This window comes from Anguilla anguilla, chromosome 4, assembly GCF_013347855.1.
Source record: "Anguilla anguilla isolate fAngAng1 chromosome 4, fAngAng1.pri, whole genome shotgun sequence".
Taxonomy (NCBI): Eukaryota; Metazoa; Chordata; class Actinopteri; order Anguilliformes; family Anguillidae; genus Anguilla; species Anguilla anguilla.
Genome location: NC_049204.1, coordinates 7,650,678 through 7,671,617, shown reverse-complemented (window position 1 = coordinate 7,671,617; position 20,940 = coordinate 7,650,678). Strand labels below are relative to the sequence as shown.

At 45.2% G+C, this 20,940-nt stretch overlaps 2 protein-coding genes across 9 annotated transcripts in view; both read left to right on the top strand.

Annotated features, from left to right (window-relative positions):
• Positions 1–404: 404 nt before the first annotated feature.
• LOC118226501 (hepatoma-derived growth factor-related protein 2-like) lies at positions 405–13,581 on the top strand. Of its 3 annotated transcripts, none has more exons than XM_035416187.1 (16): positions 405–626; positions 2,226–2,302; positions 4,214–4,352; positions 4,730–4,936; positions 5,296–5,418; positions 5,799–5,867; positions 6,248–6,443; positions 7,290–7,377; positions 7,984–8,287; positions 8,959–9,098; positions 9,550–9,617; positions 9,973–10,043; positions 10,671–10,772; positions 11,217–11,373; positions 11,895–12,015; positions 12,347–13,581. In XM_035416187.1, the coding sequence occupies exons 1-16, from the start codon at positions 555–557 to the stop codon at positions 12,444–12,446; spliced, it is 2,034 nt and encodes a 677-aa protein (XP_035272078.1). In that variant the 5' UTR covers positions 405–554; the 3' UTR covers positions 12,447–13,581. The 3 variants fall into 3 exon arrangements, with proteins under 3 accessions (XP_035272078.1, XP_035272079.1, XP_035272077.1); XM_035416188.1 differs by having other exon boundaries at positions 6,245–6,437; XM_035416186.1 differs by having other exon boundaries at positions 6,245–6,443.
• A 1,358-nt stretch (positions 13,582–14,939) lies between these two features.
• The window catches only part of LOC118225611 (AP-3 complex subunit delta-1-like), a 31,661-nt gene continuing 25,660 nt past the window's right edge, over positions 14,940–20,940 (top strand). For 2 of the 6 annotated variants that reach the window (XM_035414233.1, XM_035414232.1), the window contains exons 1-2: positions 14,940–15,342; positions 20,617–20,712. In XM_035414233.1, the coding sequence (XP_035270124.1) occupies positions 15,247–15,342; positions 20,617–20,712 (192 nt within the window). In that variant the 5' untranslated portion in view covers positions 14,940–15,246. The remainder of the gene's footprint in view (positions 15,343–20,616; positions 20,713–20,940) is intronic. The other 4 variants (XM_035414234.1, XM_035414237.1, XM_035414235.1 and 1 more) reach the window with 3 other exon arrangements.

Here is a 20,940-nt window from a genome sequence, read left to right as displayed (position 1 = left end):
TATTTCTACAGCTACATGATGTGGAGTGCCGCAGTTTCTACGGTTTAATTTGAGGCAGTGATAGGTTAAGGACTCAGGTGAACTTACGCAAATGAATGCAAGTGTTGTGTAAAAGATGCAGTAAACAAGTTGCATTTCTGTGGGATGCAACATACACACTTTTCACAAGTAGAGTTCAGAATGCTGGTTTAGCAAGCGAATTTTACTCATTTAAAGCATATTGTGTAAGACAAAATTTTAAACATTTTGGCATGCAAAGTAAATACGCTCTCATTCAATAGCAAGACAGGAAAATCGCTTCGGTCGATAACACGATAAGTGTAATTGGTTGTAAATATATAGTGACAGGCTATTTACCCAATGCATGACCGAAAAGTGGGAGGAACTTCCGTTCTGAAAGGCAGAGTTGGCGGAAGTTACTCTTCAGCCCAACCGCCTTCTCGCTCAGAGGTGTGTGCTGTTAAACAGGTCTCGTGTTGGCCTGTAACCCGGGGACAACAGGACGTGGAAAGTAAGGAGTATAGAGAAGAGAGAGCGCGTGGAAAAACAGAAAAATGCCGCACAATTTCCAACCAGGGGACCTAGTGTTCGCCAAAATGAAGGGATACCCCCACTGGCCAGCCCGGGTAAGCTAGCTCCTCAGAAACAAGGGTGGGCGGTAGAGAGACACTGAGGACGATTCGTTATTCGTCCAGGAGAGTGGCACTGGCATACAGTAACACTAGCTAGCTTGGAGGTATCCGGCTGCGATGCACAGAGAAATAGTCCGGTGGTCCTGCTGTATATTTTTTGTTGGAATGTATAAATGAAGCAATCTATATACACGCGTACCTGTGCACGTCCTAGTGGTTTTGTTGTGTGGACTTCATTTATGTATACTCTACGTTGTATGTGGCTATGCTCGACTTCTAGAAGTTACTGGCAGATATGTAGATTGCTTTCATTTATAGTTCCCGTCGTTAACTATGGTCGGTCGTTGCTTGGACTTTTCCCCTCCGTAAATGACACGCCAGAACGTTGAAAACGCATCACTGCTGCCCTAACGTGGCGTTTAGTTAGCTAGTTAACTGTGTTTCCAGGTTAGATGTTTTTTTGAAACCAAGTTGATCAGCCACTATTCCTTACTTTTAACTTTGTGAAACGACGGTGTTCTGCTTCACTAGCCACCTGAAGTTGCTATTTTGGTGCAGGTATGCATGCATCCTCTTGAATGTCTTAACACGTGACCTATTAATTGCTTTTTTTTGGGTGCTTTGTGTTCATTCTCTAAGTGGAGTTTAAATAACTCAGTATAGCACACAGGATCATCTAACGATATAATTTGGAGGGCGCAAAGTTGTCATGAGTTTTGTTGCTGTCTGTATACGAGAGTGTCTTGCCGTTTTGTTTTTCTATATCACCTGTTTACAAACAATATCTATTCGGCATGTAACCTGATTTTCCTCAAATGATATAAGTTGTTTAAAACGAGTGATGGTGTTGTTTTAAAAAAGAAACAAAAAACAGTATTTCTGTTCTAAATGAATCGACACAAGGATACTCCTGTCATATTTCTTAAGGGTGTGCTTACTGGATAAAGAAATGGATTCTAGCCGTTCTAGTTTGTGAGAGAATTGTGATGTCATAGGCATAAGTGCCTGACTCCAACCTCATACTGATGACGTGATGGATGTCTCCTTGGTTACTTGAACTGATTTGTTGTGGTGATTGGCCTACAGACTGCTGTATTTGTTGCCTGTGGGGTTGGTTCGTCACAAATGGATCATTTCATTTCACCACGTGCCTTATCATTTCAGTAAAGTTCTATGATCAGTCATGAGATATGAAGTTCTAGGGTTGGTTATGAGGTCCAACAGTAATTGTGACAGGGCTTTCTCTGTGGCTGCTCCCTCTCTTTGGAATGCTCTTCCAATGAACATCGAGGAAGTAGAGAGTGTTGAAATTTTTATGTCCTTACTGAAGAACCACCTCTTCAGCATAAGCTACGCTTAGCTTCACTTTTGCCTCACTTTGTGCGTTTGTTGTTTGTGTTTATATATTTTGTACTCCCTTCTGTTCTGCATTGCTGTCCTGTGTATATGTTTTGCCTTCCGTATCTGCTGTACTTACAGTTTTTACCCTTTTAACTTCAAGCGACCTTGGGCTCCGGAAAGGCGCTATATAAATAAAAATGATCATTATTATGAACCGTTTTCCCGCTGTCATTGTGTGTGTTTCTCACTCAGATTGAGGACGTGGCCGACGGGGCAGTGAAGCCTCCTCCCAATAAAGTCCCCATCTTTTTCTTTGGGACCCACGAAACGTGAGTGCTGCTGCTAATGACATCACTTCCTGGGAATAACTGCATCACGTGACTACATGCACTGACTGTCCAATTAATTTACATTTACAGTGGACACTAACTGTAGCAAAATCTCAGTAATGGGCCGTGATCAACACCTCAGGAAGTAGTCTTTTTCTTCACTGAACTTTTTTTCCATTGTGAAAATGCAATTCAAACCATTTCCGGCTATTTCGTCTTGTTTATTTTTTTTGATTGGCTGAATGTATTGAATTTTTATTTCCCTGTGATGCAGTGAACCCATTTAGCATGCACAGTTTCCTATTTCGTATATATTTGTTCTTTCACATTAGCGCAAGATAGTGTTTCGTTTCTGCCCCACAATATGGATACATTTCTGAATCATGGTAAATGGTAAATGGACTGCATTTATATAGCGCTTTTATCCAAAGTGCTTTACAATTGATGCCTCTCATTCGCCAGAGCAGTTAGGGGTTAGGTGTCTTGCTCAAGGACACTTCGACATGCCCAGGGCGGGGTTTGAACCGGCAACCCTCCGACTGCCAGACAATCGGTCTTACCTCCTGAGCTATATCGCCCCATGGAGCGATATAGCTCAGAATCATGGAGTTTGAATTTTTGTTCTGACTCTATGATTTTGCATGCACCTGACATGTAAGCCGCATTTACGCTGAGTTAATTCTGCGTGGTGAATAATGACATTGTAATCCACATTTGTCTGTTCATTAAGTAGCAGTACATTTTGGCTGGACCTCATTTTGTTTGTACGTCCTCATGCGACATAAAATTAATAATGAAAAATAATTTTAAAAAATCATTTGTTTTGAGAAATATACTCTGACGCCAAGCATTCACGTCTGTCGAAAGCAGGGCTAGTTGTATTTCCATCAAGCACAGAATTTCTTTGAGTAAGATGGCTGATCCTTTCTTGGTTAGCCACCATTAGGTGGCGCCAGAGTGCAGAAGGTAGTGAATTGGTTTTCAACAATGGAACATGTGCACTCCAAAGTACTTCAGTTTTACTTTTTACTCAGTATTTGTAGTTGTAAATTCAAGCACAGATAAGTCTAATGCAGTTAATATTTTAAGAATATTAAAAAAATTTTGTTAATAATTAATTACTGGATTTAACATGTACATTTAAGGCATTCAGAAGATTGCTATTCAGTTGCTATCTAGAGAATAAAAATTACATTTTTATTTTTTTACATGCAATCCATTTGCTCAGCTGGATTTATTTACATGATTCAGGTTTTGTTCCTTGCTCATTGGCACAATGATAATGCCCCACCTGCGAGTCGAACCTGCAACCATGCTTTCATTTCATATTGCTGCTGTAGCGTAGTACTTAACCTGCATTGCTTCAGTATATATCCAGCTGTATAATTGGGATACAATGTAAAATGCTATGTAAAAAAAGTTGTGTCGTCCTGGATAAGAGCGTCTGCTAAATGCCTGTAATTTAATATATGAAAGCCAAGCTTATCTCAGATTGGCATTATGAAGATGTGCTTACACTTTTTGTGCACTGAGACTGAGGCTTTTGTGCTTCTTCAAATGAGCCTTGATTTGAAGGCAGCAGTGTGGTACAGTGGTTTTTACCGAAACGGGCTCGTAACCCAAAGGATGTAGGTTCGATTCCCAGGTAGGGGATGGTATGTCATTGCATCCTTCAGCAAGTTACTTAACCTGCTGTCCTGAATTGTTTCCAGCTGTTTAACTGGACACTGTGTTCTGTAAGTCTCTCTAGATCAGCGTCTGCTGTATCTCTGTGATGTATAAGTTGAATATTTTGAATGATATAATGAATAATTTTGTAATATAGCAGATGAGTTGATGACTGATGTGGCTTGGGGTGAGTATCAGAACAGAAGGTCTCCATACATGCCCTCTGTCCCCTTTCCCTGCCAGTGCATTCCTAGCACCAAAGGACCTCTTCGCCTACGAGAAGGGCAAAGACCGATTCGGGAAACCCAACAAGAGGAAGGGCTTCAACGAGGGATTGTGGGAAATCGAAAACAACCCGCATGCGTCGTACAGCGCCCCCCCGGTACGTCCCGACCCTCTGCACCAGCTCTCAGCACTGCTGCATCGTATAGGGTCCCCCCCCGCCCCCCCATCACCCCTGGTCTGGCCAACACAAAGAACGTGCAATGTTACATGAATAGAATGGGGAAGGATGGTCATTTATTTTTGACGTATGATTCCACTGCTGGTTTTATCCCTTGGAGGTGTGAGATCACAAATGTGTGATTAGAACGTTCGTAACTGAGCATTCTAATGCTGATGTCACAATCACTGCTGGTAACTGAAAGCAATTGTGTGAGTTCAGCGCTCTCCTTCCTGGTGTGGTACTTAAGCGCAGATGCGTCCCAGTTAAATTATCCTGAAATGCATTCTGGCCATCCTCCTTTGATGGAAACCCAGGTGGCCAGCTCCTCGGACAGCGATGAAGAAGGGACCAATGAAAACGCAGGAGGAAGTGAGGGAGAGGAGGAGGAAGCCGTGGTTCCCAGGAAAGCAGACACAGGAAGTGATGTCGATTCTGACTCTGGAAGTGAAGATCAGAAAAGAAGAAGAGGAGGAGGAGGAGGTGGAGGAGGAGGAGTAAAGAGGAAGGCCCCTGCTCCTAAGGTGACTGCTGCTCTATGACTTCACACAGCTTCCCACAGATCAGAGTGCAGTAGAACCTCAAATATATCACCTGCAGATAATACCAGTTAGTCACATGGTTATGTTACAGGAAGTGGCAGACACTTAGACTTTGTCTACCTTCTTCTTAGCACTGATGGCAAAAATTAGTGAGCCTCCATTCCCATTGATTAAAAAAAAAAAAGACTCAAACAATTCCAACCAATAAAGGATCTGTGCATTTTCACAAGTTGGGAATGGAAACATTACAGTCGCAAAGTTTGTAACGATTTTGTGAAAGCGGAGATTGTTTTTTTTTGTGTGCCCTCCTCTCATTGGTCGGTTAACGCGCCCCTCTGCAGCGGCCCCCGCCGAAGCGATCGCGCGGCTCCTCCAGCGACAGGGACCAGGAGGAGAGCGGCTCCCCGTCCGAACCCGAGGCTTCGCCCAGCGCCGACTCCGAGTCCGGCAAGGACAGCGACCAGGTACGGCCAGACTGCCCTGCTGTCGCCTCGCAGCAAGAAGGGCCCCGGGTTCGAGTCTGGCCTGGGCCTGAATCCAGCCTGGGCCTTTCTGTGTTCCTGAGGTTGCATGTGGGTACTCCGATTTCCTGCCACAGTCCAAAGACATGCTGGTGGGCTACTTGGAGACTCTAAATTGCCCATAGGTATATGTGTGTGTGTGTGTGAATGATGAGTTAATGGTGTGTGCACGTTGCAGCCCGTCAAGGGCGTATTTCTGCCTTTCTCCCAGTGCACGCTGGGATAGGCTCCAGCGCCCTTCACGACCCTGCCCAGGATAAACGGGTATAGGTGATGGATGAATGGGTGTTCAGCTCCAGCGGTCTCTTGTGTTTGTGTCTCAGGACTTCACCCCGCAGAAGAAGCCAGTGGCCTCAGGAGGGAAGAAAGGAGCGGGCAGAGGCAGGAAAAAGGTCATTACACCACCGCCATTACATGCCACCATTACGCCTGTCATTACGCCCTGCCTGTACACCCTGTCATTACGCCCTGCCTTTCTGCCCTGCTCTTAACGCCCTGCCATTACACCCGCTTTGCACTGTTGCAGTATCGGGACTTGGCTGAAATCAGAATGGATTTGTATGGGGCATTTTATGAAGGGTTTGCCACAGTACTCTTCATCACATGTCTTCAGCCCCCAAAAAAAGCACACTGTGGATGGCGGTGGCAAGGAAAAACTGCAGGGTATATCACTGCTTCAGTGCTCTAATCGTAAGATCAGTTGTGTTGGGCCACGCCCCTTTGCATTGGGCCCCGCCCCTCTTGCCCACTCTCTCTCACCTCTCTCTAGAAGGCTGCTTCGGACTCCGACTCCGACTCGGGGTCTGGCTCGGACGCGGGGGCGAGGGGGAGGAAGAGGAGCGATTCGGAGGAGGACCAGAAGCCTCGGCCGGCCATCTCCGGGTCGGAGTCCCAGCCCAGCTCCAAATCCGATTCCGACTCCGAGCCGCCGCCCCGGAAGACCCCCCAGGGGCGCAAGAAAGGTGCGGGTGAAAGCGAATACATGTCGTCATGGAGCTGTTCTGTCTTTTTTTGTCAGTTAAACCCACCTAGCTGTAGCCTGGCTGTGCTGCAGGTGTGTGTGCTTGATGCTAAGGGGAGTTAAATTAGACACTCTGTTCGGCCTCGCTTGTTTAGAGTCATATCTTAATGTCTCTGTGAGCCCAGGCTCCAGGGGTATGCTTAAACCAATGCTCACAATGGATGGAAAATGCTTCTGTATGAGTGGCAGGGATGGGAGTTCCAACTGGAGGCAGTGATTCAAGCCAACTGAACTGCAGACTAATAGCATAATACTGGCTATAACATGCAGAAACCACACAAATTGCAGGAGCCCAATCTATAATACTTACAGGCTTAATACTGTGCTTTCCTTTACAGATATTGTACACGGGGCAACTCAAATCTGGTCCCTCAAGGTCAGCAGTGCTGCTGGTTTTCTCTTCTGCCTGATAGGCCATAGTTCAATAATGTCACTCACTGATTGGCCAGTGATTACACTCAGCTGATGCGTCAGGTTTAAATCAGTCTCCTGATTGGACAGGGGGGACTGAAAACCAGCAGCACTACTGGTCCCGAGGGCCAGATATGAGTGTCCCTGCTCTGCAGATGAATCTGTGGTTCAGACTGCAATCTGACAGACTGAATGAGCACTAGACACGGTCATGCATTTGCATTTTCATTTTCATTTGCATTTGCATTTTCATTTGCATTTGCATTTGCATTTGCATGTCCCTGCTCTGCAGATGAATCTGTGGTTCAGACTGCAATCTGACAGACTGAATCAGCACTAGACATGGTCATGCATTTTCATTTGTATTTGTCTCCCACTACAGCTGCAGAGAAGCCGGCCCCAAAGCCGCGCGGGCGCAAGGCCAAACCCACCCCTCCCAGACCGGCCAGCTCGTCCTCCGACAGCGACAGGTCAGCGCCCCGCCCTTCCCCTCCCGTCTGTCTCAACTTCCTTTCCGTTATTTGCGGTTAATTTTGTCTCGTGTGTGATATTTTTATTGTGTGCCCCGTTTCTCTTGTGTTATGTACATTGCTAAATTTACTAGCTTGTGCTTTTAAGTCAGTTTTTGTGTGCTCATTTTTCATCGCCTTTATTACCTGTGAAGTGCTTTCAATAATGCCTACATGAAAAGCACTGTATGGAGTTTTATTATTCTGACTATTAGTACGCTACAACTCATTTATTGTACTCTAGGTGGTACACCAGTGACAATGGCTAAGTATGGGGGAAAAAATAATACTAAAATGCATTCCATTACAAAATGGCTTCCAAAAATGTATCTGTAAACTACAATCAAAATGGTGGAGGTGTAGGCTGGTTTTCAGGTGGGACAAGGGTATGAACCTTGTAGAAAAGAGGCAAGTAATCTGTGTGAAATTCATACGAAAACATAATCGGCAGGACATATTTCAAATCCAAAACCTACCTGTTCCTAGCAGGGGCAAATGCGAAATGTTTTTTTTTTTTTTTTTTTTGCGTTGTTTATGATTTGTTGGCTCGCCGTTTCTTGTCCGTAGCGACAGCGAGCCGGACCGCATCAGTGAGTGGAGGAGGCGCGATGAGGAGCGCCGGCGGGAGCTGGAGGAGCGGAGGAAGCGGATGGAGGCGGAGGAGCTCCACAGGCTCCGGGAGAGGGAGAAGGAGGAGGAGGAGAAGAGGAAGAGGGAGAAGGAGAAGGGCGGAGGACGGGACAGCGGAAGCAGCAGCAGCAGCAGCAGCTCGGACGAGGGTGTGGAGGACTACCCCTTAAAGAAGAGCAAGAAGCCCCCACCCCCACCCATTCCTGCCCCCTCAGACTCAGACTCTCCCCCTCCTGCTGAGGTACGTCCCCCAGGGGCCTTGCTGTGCTCCAGCCAAGAAACTGGGCTTCCAAATTAGAGGTTGCGGGTTCAACTCTCAGGTGGACACTGCTTTTGTTACCTTGTGACAATCAAATGATAAATGAGGCAAGCATGTGAAGGAATATTACTCTTTAAGGTGTGAGGTCACAGATATGTGATTAGAATGTTCTTTACTGAACATTCTGACAATGATATAACAATCATACTAGAGATTTAAAGCAATGTTCTAGAGTTCTAGAACACTGACTTTGGATTTTGAAAAAACATTCCAAAAATGAGCTTTTCGATGGGTTAAAAACAGGGAAAGAAAAGTAAATATAACTGGATTTGTTAGAGCATCTGCTAATGCCTGAGGAGCAGGGGCCTTCCTCTTTACTCCTCTTCCTCTTCTTTGATTTTCAGTTGCAAAAATAAAAGTCAGAATTGACATAATTTGCTATGTCCTGGGCAGGACCTCCTCTCTGTCACTCCCTCCTTCATTTTCATATAAGCACCCCCTTATCAGTTTGCCTTCTGAAACCCAGGGGCCTTGTGCCCCTAGGTACCAGTGTCACATCTGTCCTCAGTCTATCACTGTGTCTGTACAGCAGCGTTAAAGGCTGTTAATACTGACCCTCGGGTCTCTAACTGAGCCGTGCGCTCTGTTATTAGGTGAAGAAACCTAAAACCACCAAGCGCCCGGACAGCCAGAAGAAAGAGAGGTCGCGGAAAGAGAAGGTCGTCAAAGATAAAAAAGAGAAAGCGCTGAAAGAGAAGAAGGCCAGGCGGAAAGAGGAGAAGCCTCGGACCAGGTAAAAGAGAGAGAGAGAGAGAGCGCTGGGGTGGGAAGCTGGAGAAAGGCTTTACGCAGTCATTAGCTCTATCCATCCATCCATCCATCCATCCATCCATTATCTATACCCGCTTATTCTTGGGCAGGGTCATGGGGGGCGGGGGTGCTGGAGCCTATCCCAGGGTGCACTGGGAGAAAGGCAGGAATACACCCTGGACAGGCCACTAATTTATTGCAGTCATTATTAGCTCTGTGGATGAGCAAAGTATCACGAACGTGTCACAGTTTACTTCTGGTGTGTGTGTGGGGGGGAGGGGGTGATGGCTCCGGTTATTATGTCTGATAATCAACCCCTAATGAAACTGTTCATCTTCATGAGAAAAGCAGTGGGATGTGAATGGAAACTGACAGGGGAAAATTAGGTCTTGTGTCGTCTTCGCCGCGCAACAGTGTGGTTTCTCCCTCTCTAGGCCCAAGCGTGAGCCGGTCAGGCGGAAGTCGGAGAGACCCCCAGAGAAGAAGACGGAGAAGAAAAAAGGTCAGCGCGCTCCCGTGCCTGCTTTGCAAGGCTCAAAGCATCGGTGAAACAAAATGGCTGCCGAGAGTGGCCTTGTCAAACAACCTTGTCACCCGGGGTGACTTACACACCTTATATATATATATTTTTTTACATAGTCTATTTACACTGCTGGATATTTCACAGAACTGGTTCAGTTTAATTGTCTCACTCAAGGGTGTGGTGGCAGTGCCCTGCCTGGGAATCGAACCTCCAGCCTCAGAGCTGTAAGCCCAAGTGCCCTAACCGCTGCCCTAACCGCTGCGCTGCTGACTCACGCCCCCTGTCTTGCCGTTTTGGGTTTGCTTTGATCTCCTGCTCATGTGTCTGCCCTCAGAGCCGTCCCCAGAGGACAAGCTGCAGAAGCTCCACTCGGACATCAAGTTTTCGCTGAAGGTGGACAATCCAGTGAGTGGCCTAATTACACCCACAGACATTGCACAGACGTCACACAGACATCCCTGAAACGGCACGCAATATATTACATTACATTACAGGCATTTGGCAGACGCTCTTATCCAGAGCGACGTACAACAAAGCGTTTAAACCAAAACCAGGAACAAGTGTCTTGAAAACCCTAGAGGGAAGTACAGTTCCAAGTGCAGGGAACGACTGTGTAGTTTAACTTGGACCCTGTAGGTTAATCTGATTAACACAACAAAAACAGCAACAAAGCAGTCTATGCAAATAAAACGAGCAATAATTGAGTGGGCACAAGTGTATAGCGTAATTGTTTCACGTGCAGGAAGTCGTAGGCACAATCCTCTCAAAATATATATCTCAAAACACTGGCCACACAGTGACATCTCATAATATCCTGCCAACATCACACAGCTGTCACACAAACCCCTCACTAATATCTCCCTCTAGAACTCAATTTCAGTTACCAGTAGTGATTATTACATCAGCATTAGAATGTTCAGTTGAGAACATTCTAATCACATATTTGTGATCTCACACCTTAAAGGGTTAACTGGCCGCACCTTTCTCCTCACTTCACAAGCCCTTCCCAGCATCCTCTTCTCTTTTGCCCAGGATATTGAGCGCTGTCTGCGGGCCTTGGAAGAGCTGGGGTCGGTGCAGGTAACCAGCCAACTCCTACAGAAGAACGCCGACGTGATCGCCACACTCAAGAAGGTTTGTGCCACTTTGTCAGCGGGTGTGGATATGAAGTCTTGCATCAGGGCTGCTCAGTTCTGTTCCTGGAGATCTACTGTACTGTAGGTCTTAATTTCAGCACTCAGTTGGCACACGTGATTCTACTAATTAGCAGCTCAACGAGATCTCTAGATGTTGAGCGAGCTGTGCTTTGTTAGGGTTGGAACGAAAACCGACAGGATGGTGGATTGAATGAGCTGTGCTTTGTTAGGTTTCGAGCGAGAACCCACAAGGATGGTAGATCTCCAGGAGCTGGGTTTGGCTGAACGTGTTCCGTTCAATTCGCCGGAGATTCCGGATCCCTGAATCAGATGACATCACAGTGCGCTCCCTTTCGTTTGAGGACAGAGTGACGATGTGCATCTCGTGTGTGTGCGACTTTTTCAATTATTTAAATTAATTTTTTTTTTTTTTTTTTACCAGATTCGACGGTACAAGGCTAGCAATGCGGTGATGGAAAAGGCCAGCCTGGTCTACAACAAACTGAAGCTACAGGTTCTGGGCAAAGCGGAGTCTGGGGAGAAACCCCACCCTGAGGGCAAGGACCAGGAAGGGGATGGAAAGGAGCAGCAGGACACAGGTAGCTCTTTTACAGCTACTCCTTTTTAGCCAATTTTAATTTCCAGGTTACTTCCTGGCTACTTTTCTTGTTCTCCTTGTTCCTCCTTCATTATGGCCCTTTAGTTGTTCTCTCTCACTTCCTCTGTGCCTTCTACTGGCTGATGTATTTTGTTAATTACACCCTACTTCCTGTATCTACTAGCAGAGCCCCAGGTGAATATTGTTGTTGGAAAAAGTCCGTGAAAAGCCGTCCAGAAAAGAGAGCGGGTTAGACACAGGAAATGTGGTGATACACCGAACCGGTGAAATCTTAAGTCTTGTGATGTGCCAGTCTTGACCTCAGAAAAGTCCACCCATATATTTTGTCACCTTGTCTTGCAGCAAACCATAAATTTAAAAAGTGTATTGTGTGCTGAAGTAGAGGACATAAGACCAACAAATCTTACGCATCTCACTGCTCAACAGTGTCTTTTTTTTTTTTTTTGCTTCGTTCCTATCTTTTACTTCCTGTAATTGTTTTGAAATTGATTTGATTTTCAGATACAACACCTGTGAATGGAGAGTCAGAGTCTCAGAATAAAGAAGACAGCCAATCATCATCCATTTCCAAGTCACCTGACCAGGAGAATAACAAGGAGCATGAAGCCCCACCCCCTAACAGGTAAAGATTTGTGAGAAACCGCACCAAATTAGAAATGCGAGCATAAATAGTTTTGTGTGTGAGCCCTGCATTAAAATCTCAATTCTGCAAAGTTTTGGTGTCTGGAAATACTAACCACATTACATGAACAATGCTGTGGTCAATGCAGGTTTTTATATGAATTTTTTCAAACAGTGTGTACCATTTTTGTAGTTTCCCTAGTGACGGCACTTGTGTTGTGCATTTTGCTGTAATTAGGCCTAGGTCTTGTTACAGTGTAATGAAGTCAGGTTGATACAGAGGTGCATTCTCTCTAGTATATTTAATATGTGGCATTTCTTCCTATTTTAAGACCAAGTCCAGGGAGCCCGGCTGAAGAGCAGGCGCACGCTGATGATGTCACAGACGACGATGTCACGGCAGAGACAGACCCGCCGTCTGCAGAGAGCTGAAGAAGGCAGCGTCTGGAGAGTACGCTGACTCGGCGCGGACGAACGGCGGGAGCTGAAACGGACGTCCCGCCGCCGTGCCGACGTCTACCTTTTTTTTATCAATTTATCCACCGTTTTTCTTTCATTCGGACTTTTTTTACAGCAGCTGCAAGCGCCCCCTCCCCTTTGTGTAGCCCCATTCTCAGCTTCAAGCCAACAGCATCCATTCGCCTTGTGTATTAAATTGAGGGGGAGGGGCATCGAGCACTTTTGACTTTTCAAGAGAAGGTGAGAGAGAGAGGGAGGGAGGAGGGGGAGCTTTGTCGTGAACGTCTCCTCGGTCTTTCGTGTTCCCCTTGTGCTGTTACAGCGCTCTGTCGCCCTGTGAGGAGCGTCGGTGTCGACTACGTCATAAGAAAGAGAGGGAAAAAAAAAATGTTGAAGCCTCAAAAAAAAAAAAAAATCTCTGAAGGAGTTAAAGGTTTGTTTGGACCACATGAAATGGAATTTTGAACATTTCTTTATTGTGAGCTTTTGTCTCTGTCCTTTTTGATATTACTTTACTATTTTAAAAAAGAAAATGGTGATTGTTAATACAGTCTAATCGGAACAAGAAAGCAAGCCTGTTGCCTTGTAGAAGTACACCTAGTTTCTATGTGTTCAAATTATTACTGTGTACTGCATTTCTCTTCTATCTACAGAATGCTTTGGAAGTGCTTTTTTGTTTCTGGTCCTCATTTCACTTCAACTGTCAGCCATTGTTTTGGAAGAGGTACTTGCAGTGTAAAACTTTCAGATATTGTTCAGAGGTTGTGTACAAGATATTCACACATTTAACCTGGAGCATCTTTTAAATTTGCAGATTTTTTTCTTGCTCCAAATAATGGTGTTACTGCTGTTCAAAGATTAAATTTTTTAACAATCGCTAGATGCAAATTGAATAAAAATGTCAGTACAGTAGTCCTGATACTGGGCCAAGTACTATATAAACATTGAAATGGCATCTTTAATTTGTTGAGAAGTAACAGGCCCTACTGGTCATTCATTGCCTACTGCCAAATGGAAAAAATAATTGTTTGATTTAATAATCTTTTGAGCCATTTCTTCCTACTTGTGAACACTTTTCTGCATGTAATATATATACACATATTTTGGAGGTCTGACTTCCTTTGGTATTTTTTTAGACAGAGAGCAGGCTGGGAGGGGAGGGGAGGGGGGATGGGGGTGGAATTGCAGATAGAAATGGGATCACAGTATACAAAGTGCCCTGGTGGGATCGAAGCCGAGCCTTGGGGGGGGGGGGGGGGGCCTTCATATATTGATTGACTGTCAGTTGCCCAACAGACTGCACCACACAGTCTCCCCATAATGGAAATCTTTGAGCCTGTACCTGTTGGTAGACTTGTTTAACTGGCTGTGACATTTACACCTAGTGCAACCCTTGAAATGACATAGCCAGTATCTATATCACTGATGTTAAAATATTTGAATACCTGTGTGTGCCATACACTTAGGGCACACATCTTTACCAGCTACACCAGAAGCAGTCTTATGAAATGCCCCTCAAGATGTCTTTGGTTAACTTAAACATTTTTTAATTTTTTTTTTACATCCCCCTAATTTCTATAAAATTGGATTTTCCTACTCCATTGTGCCCAGAAACTTAACTTCATTTGCCACATTGTCCTGAAATGAGGAGAAAGGAGTAACTGTCTGAAAACTGTTCTCTTCTGGCCTGCTACCAGTAACACAATTATGTTAATCCGACAAGCACGGGGAAAATGGCTGATTCTTGAGCCATGAAAATTGCTCTGTGTTTTAACTCGTGACGTTTGGACTACGTTGGCCCTGATGTGCAGCTGAGTCTTTTTCAGTTCTGCATTTGCATTGTGTCTGAAAGGAAATTCGCAATTGATGGTTTGAAGGATAAAGGCATTGTATCAGAAACATCCGACTGGTAACTTGTGCATAACTGGGTTGGTTCGCATGCCAGTGGGTTTAAGGTCTCGAGTAGAGAATCTACAAAAATTATGTATTTCCAACCACTGAGGTCACGTCCAACGACCGCAGGATATTGTTCAAATTACACATGGTCACCTCAAGAGAAGCAATAATATGAACCATGTAGCACTACATAGAACAGCAGCACTGGTGTCGAATATGTAGATCCCAGCAAATAAAATTAGGTCAAATAACCATTAAGCAATGGTTATATTCTGAAAAGCACACAAAGTAAAGATTATTATTTTGCCTGTATCCACGTATAGGCACTAATCGTACAGGAACATGAGTGCACATCATATACATTAGTCACAACTTGGTGCAACAGGCATGGATGTAATTTAACCGAATTATATAGCAGTATGAAGCAAATAGCGTCAGCCAAGTCAGCAAGATTCACATTTGTACGCAGCTGCAGAATCAACCTGCAAATAATCAGACAATACTGTGTGGGTCAGTGAAGTGCAGGGAGCAAGCCAAACTAATGTTTCCTGCTTTTGGCCGCACGACTGCCTGCGCTGACGAAGTTCTGCGCTTCTGGCGTACAGAGCGCCAGTCAGTGACATACTGTCAGCTGACTCGACGCCATTTTGTCAGCCATTTCCTAGCCGGATCAGCACTTAGCTAGCATTTCTTAAGCTACAGTACCACCCATCCAGCCTCGTCTTGTCATCAGGCCTGGATTTGAAAACGGTACCACCGGCGAGGACGCTGTCCGCGTAGGTTAGAGACTGTCCAGCGGGGTCGGCTTGCTCCTGAGAAACCCCAGCTTGCCTCTCCGTCACGCAGGACAGCAGTGACAAGATACTCGCCTGCAGTCATGGCTCTGAAGATAGTTAAAGGGAGCATCGATCGGATGTTCGATAAAAACCTTCAGGACCTAGTACGTGGCATAAGAAATCACAAAGAAGATGAGGTGAGACAAATACCATTATTACATTTTTAACTGTCAAAGAAATACTGTCTAACGTTAACAATTGGCGCAACTTTAGACTTCTGTTTGAATCGAACCAGCAAAATAAGGCAGCCAAATAAACCCAATACTATGTTGAACACTAGACCGGTAACGTTGGCTAACGTTAGCATGCAAGCTAAACCTCTTCCAGTGTAGCTAATTCCACTGAAAGAACAGCTATTCGTTTGGGTTAGAAATAAACGAATGCAGAGAAAGATGCTGTTGGGCTAACGCTAGCTAGCTACATATCTCTGGCTTCCCAGGTTAACGTATTTAGACTAGACTAGTTGGTTTACTGTCAGCTTGTTCCCCTGCTGTAACGTTAGCTAGTCTAGTAGTGCACTGACGTAAGCTAGCAAGTTGATTAGCTGACCAGTCGACTATTTGTATTTTTTATTTGCAACGAACTAACATTCCCTAGGTAAGCAAATGTGTAAAGTCAGAGCCGGGTAATAATAACTTTCGTGAATGCGAACTGTAAAAATATTTCGATAGACTAGCTAGTTAACGTTTCAAGACTCAATTCGTTAAACCTGACTAGCCAGCTGACTGGTGCTAGCTAAAAAATGCTCGCTTGCTTGGCATTACAACATATCATTAGCTAGCAAACGAGCTGTCAGTTCTCATCACAATTGGTCCGCCTAGGTTAGTTATTTTATCCAGGTTTGTGATCTACTAGTGTATATATTTTTTTAATAGTGTCACCACAGCAGACTGGAATCTGTGGCGTTTAACGCGCATGTTGGGGATGTAATCAGAGCTAGGTAGCTAGCTAACTAGCTAAAGTTACCGTTAGCTAACATTAAAGTGCTAACATTGCAGAAGTGAGAGATTTGGACGCGCGGAGCTTATTGATGTAGGCCCCGGGAATGACAATAGTTTCACTTAATAAGCTTCTTCTTCCAGTTGTCGTCCCTCAGCTGAAAATGACATCCCTTTTAAACTGCTTATGTGCGCCAGATATGTAACCGAACGAAGGGTTGATGGTCGACTATATTTTTAACCTGTGTGACTCAGTTTATTGAACTAATGACTGATGAGCTCTCGATCGCAATCTATTTGCGACCAGCACGCAAATGCAAAGCATCTGTCAAAGCACAGTCCAGTTCATTCAAGTGTCTTGCTTGTGTTGGCTTAACGTTGAATTGCATGTAATATGAAATATATTTGCGTCAATAAGTACTTTACTTTTAGCCACATTTCCACAGAAGTCCAAACGGTACAACCGAAAATGCAACCAGTGTAGAGCCGCAACTTTATGTTCTACGCTGGAGACCATTCTCGGTGTTGTGCGGGAGTGATTTCTGTCGGAAATTTTGCAGGTTTTAAACATTTCCTGCTTATGTTAAATCGCATAGATTTTAGCCTATGTCTGCTCCTTAACCGGTGCTTCTGGAATCAGAATTTTAAGTCAAAATTCTATTCCATTGTATCAGTGTTGTTTTTATTTTTAAAACAAATTTCTCTAATGTGATCTTGGTGGTAGAGGGACGTGATGCATAATGCTACACTTGAGGGCATGTTTTCATGTCTTCAATTTTGATATCTTGTGCTTTGTCAGTGTTATGCTGCAGAACCAGCCCAGCCGAATTGCTTTAGTTTTTGTGGATTTGGGCACAGCGGAAGCTTTGTCGAAAGTAACTGTCCTGAGATTTCCCTTAATAAGCTTAAGAAGTGTTCGCGTGCGGTGTTGTCTTCAGCATGGTCCAGTATGTCATTTTATTGCCCTCAAGGTCGTTACTGTGTCGGACAATGAACACCTCATTCCTTATGACCTGCTGCCTACATTAACATAACTGCTCTTAACAGCAGGGAATTTTCTCCTTATGACAATATGGTGTTCATTGCTCATGTCTTCTGAATTAGCTGGCTAGTAGAAGGTAATACGCTGGCCATTTTTGTGCTAATTTTAAATTTGAACGCGGAGTGCTTGTGACATGCGTTATTTTATCAAGGCTGAATCAGTCTGTGCTTCGTGTGCTGTCAGTCAGGTAAATCATTCAGTCAACAATGGGGCAGTGCACCTGACCTGTGAGCGTTATAAGTAAACAGATTTTGATTGCGTAGCAGATGATGAAAATTTAGTTGGCAGTTTGTTTCTTTTCATGTTGGCTGAGTTCATTGGTTATCTGTTTTCTTCTTTTATGTAAACCAATAGCTGACATAGTATTTTGAGTGCACCTCTTCCGATGTCATGTCATGCCGTACATGTGTAAAAATGAATCATAAATCATATTCCTGTCTGTTTCCCTCTGCATAAGTCTGGCAGGTTTATCCGCTGTGCTTGTCTTGCATTTGTCAGGTAACTGCATTTGTTAGGTCACAGTCCCCAGTATGTAGCCTAACCTGACATCACACGCCTAGTTTGGGCGTTCGCCTCCTGGGGAACACTGGGCTACGCTGTGAAATATTAATGATACTGGGGCGCACTGTCAGTGAGTGCATGCAGGCCTCGCTGTGGTGTGTTCTCGAGGGCCCCTTCTGCGTGTGTGTGTGTGTGTGTGTCTCTGTCTGTGGGTGCGCGTGTCTGTGTGTGTGTGTGTGTGTGTGTAAACAGGGATCTACAGCCCACCCCTTTGCTCGTCCTTTGTAGCCAGCATCAGGTTTTACGTGAGGGACAGATGGTGAGGTTATCACTGTCAGGCTGTTGGAAATCTAATCTGGCAGGCAAACAGGGCCTGTTTAAGCACCATTATTAGGGGACAGCAATTATGGCTGCACTTTGTGCTTTCATGTTGTCCATCACTGGACAAGTGGGTCTGCTAAATAAATGTAATGTCTGTAACTCCTTTTTTTTATTACCCAGACTGGAATTAAAAGTGCGGTTCCTGGGTACTGTGTCACCTGCTCTTCGGTCAGGTTGGATGAGGATCGCCTTGTGTACAGCTGTGTTCATCAAGGCCTAAGACGAAGCTGACCTCACTAGCCTGCCCGTCAAAAGCGTTTCCTAGCAACCGGCTGCCTTATGACTCAGGCATCCGGATGGCATAGCTTTTAGGTTTGGCTAATCTCCATACAGATACTTGATAAATACTTCCGAGGTAGCAAACGTCTCCTAGAGACACTCTGCTATTGGTTAGCCCTTGCAGTCTGCTGTCTTCTGATTGGCTGGGGCTGATGGATGACTCCATAAAGGGAAAATGCAATTCAAAAGCGGAAGCGTGCTCTTACGGATACTGTTGGAAACCTTTCTGAGCGACTCCTCTGCTGTAGTCAGACTCCTACCGTCTGCAGTCTTGGAAATGAATGTGATTGGACAAAATCAAATCAAAGCAATTTAATTTGTGTAGTGCTTTCTACAGAGAACGGTCACAGAGATGCTTTATAGAGAAACAGAAGGACAACTGAGAAAAAACCAGGCCTGAACCCACCAACTCCCCGGTGGGAAGAAAATGGGTTGAAATCTCGGGTGGAACCCGGCTACAGAGGGGGAGCTCATCCTCCACTGGCCGGCCTGGTGTAAAGTAGAATGAATGTAACAGGAAAGTAATAAGGGCTCTATCACAGCAAACAGATGGGAAGTGTACTGTGATGACGAATGCAACACAAGCACAAGCCCAGAGCTCTGCCCGGCTCCTGTCCCCCAGAGGTCACGGTGTCGTGGTTCCGCTCGTAGTTCTCGCAGTGGAGAGAGAGGTTCAGAAAGGAGGTGCAGGGAAGGAGAGCGTGACTCTCGCCGGAGCTGTGGGCGGGGCTTGGGCATCCCGCAGACTCGTCTGTCTGCCGGAGAGAGCCTGTTGTTCTCATGGTTACCTGAAAGGCCTCGGCGCTGGAGTCCAGCTCTGGAGCAGCGTCTCAGTGCCTCTCAGTGCGTCTCAATGCGTCTCAGTGCATCTCAGTGCCTCTTGGTGCGTCTCAGTGCCTCTTGGTCGGAGTGTAGCACAGTGGGTAAGGAACTGGGCTTGTAACCGAAAGGTCGCAGGTTCGATTCCCGGGTAAGGACACTGCCATTGTACCCTTGAGCAAGGTACTTACCCGGAATTGCTTCAGTATAAATCCAGCTGTATAAATGGATACAATGTAAAATGCTATGTAAAAGTTGTGTAAGTCGCTCTGGATAAGAGCGTCTGCTAAATGCCTGTAATGTAATGTAATGGTGCGTCTCAGTGCGTCTCAGTGGCCGGAGGTTGTGAATGAATGGGACGGTGTGGAGATGAGCGCCACCATCTGGTGATTTAAAAAAAAAAGTGGCTCCTGCTCTGCCCCGTTCCGCCCGCCCCTTTCACCAGACGCTTCTCCGCTCACAAATTCAATTTCTCCCGGCCTCCCTTCCTGTCACTTTGATGTCTTATGACTGAAGGCACATGACCGGCAGCACACAGGCCTGTGTGTGTGTGTACGTGTACGTGTACGCATGCATGTGTGTGTTTGTGTGTTCGTGTGTGTATGCCCATGTGTGTGTGCTCGTGTGAATGTGCACACATATTTGTGTGCGCATGTGTGTGTTTGAGTGCGTGCGTGCGTGCGTGCGTGCGTGCGTGCGTGCGTGCGTGCGTGCGTGCGTGCGTGCGTGCGTGCGTGCGTGAGCACCCGTGTGTGTCCGTAAGCATGTGTGTGCAATGTGGACTGATTGCATGCAGGTCAGGGCCTATGTGCACCCTTGTTTATCCGTGTTCATTGTCTGTTTGAGGGTATTTAGTCATGCCCATGGTACTGCATTAGGAAATGGAAAGAATAGAGGCTCTCTTCTTCGCAATTTCCTTACTGCTCAAACATGATAAACGGCTCACTGTGTTGTAAAGAAAGACGTCTCGGTTCTGCAGTCCAGTGACTAAATAATGCGGCTCTGGAAAAAATTGAGACCGCCCCATATTTTTTGAAGAAGCATCGGAGTTACTCTGCCAAATATTGATTGTTGAACCCTTCCTAAGCAAATCCGTTGTTATATTTATTATTTATTTGTGGGTATAAACTTTAGTTTGCTTTAGTCAGTGTCTGACAGTGCTGTATTTTTAGTCAGCATTTGTCATTTCCTGCAAACAAATGTTCTGAACAACAAATGGAATGTGGTCAATAGTTCATGAGAGAATATCAGAGTTTGATTTTGATCTGACACATACCATAAACTGTGAAACTGAAATCTTGATGTGGTCTTTTATCTTTCTCGAGAGCTGTATATAGATATTGCTTCCTAGTTACTCAGACAGAATTTTTGTGCTTCAGTGTTGTACCTTGTCTGAGTTTCTCTCTCTCTCTCTCTCTCTCTTTCTTTCTTTCTTTCTTTCTCTCTTTCAGGCAAAGTACATCTCCACCTGCATTGATGAGATCAAGCAGGAGCTCAAACAGGACAACATCGCAGTCAAGGCCAACGCCGTCTGCAAGCTCACATACGTAAGACCGAGCTGCACCGCGGCGACACTCGAGCTTCGGCGATCCCACCTCCCTTCCCTCGCTTCAGGAAATGAGTTTAATCTAAAATTAACCACATCTGACAAACTCGACAAAAGCATTTTTTTTCAGTATGAGATGCTTGTAGAGGTGTCAAAACCGCATGAGCTTCCATTTGTGATAAGGGCTGCGAGTTCTTTGCTGTGCCTTGTTTGTTGTACACACTCGCCG

Bases quoted from the DNA above. Each gene is read 5' to 3' on its own strand.
- LOC118226501 (XM_035416186.1), top strand. From the start codon at position 555: ATGCCGCACAATTTCCAACCAGGGGACCTAGTGTTCGCCAAAATGAAG. The intron at 627-2,225 runs GTAAGCTAGCTC...TTTCTCACTCAG, and splicing joins ACCCCCACTGGCCAGCCCGG to ATTGAGGACGTGGCCGACGG. The intron at 12,016-12,346 runs GTAAAGATTTGT...TCCTATTTTAAG, and splicing joins GAAGCCCCACCCCCTAACAG to ACCAAGTCCAGGGAGCCCGG.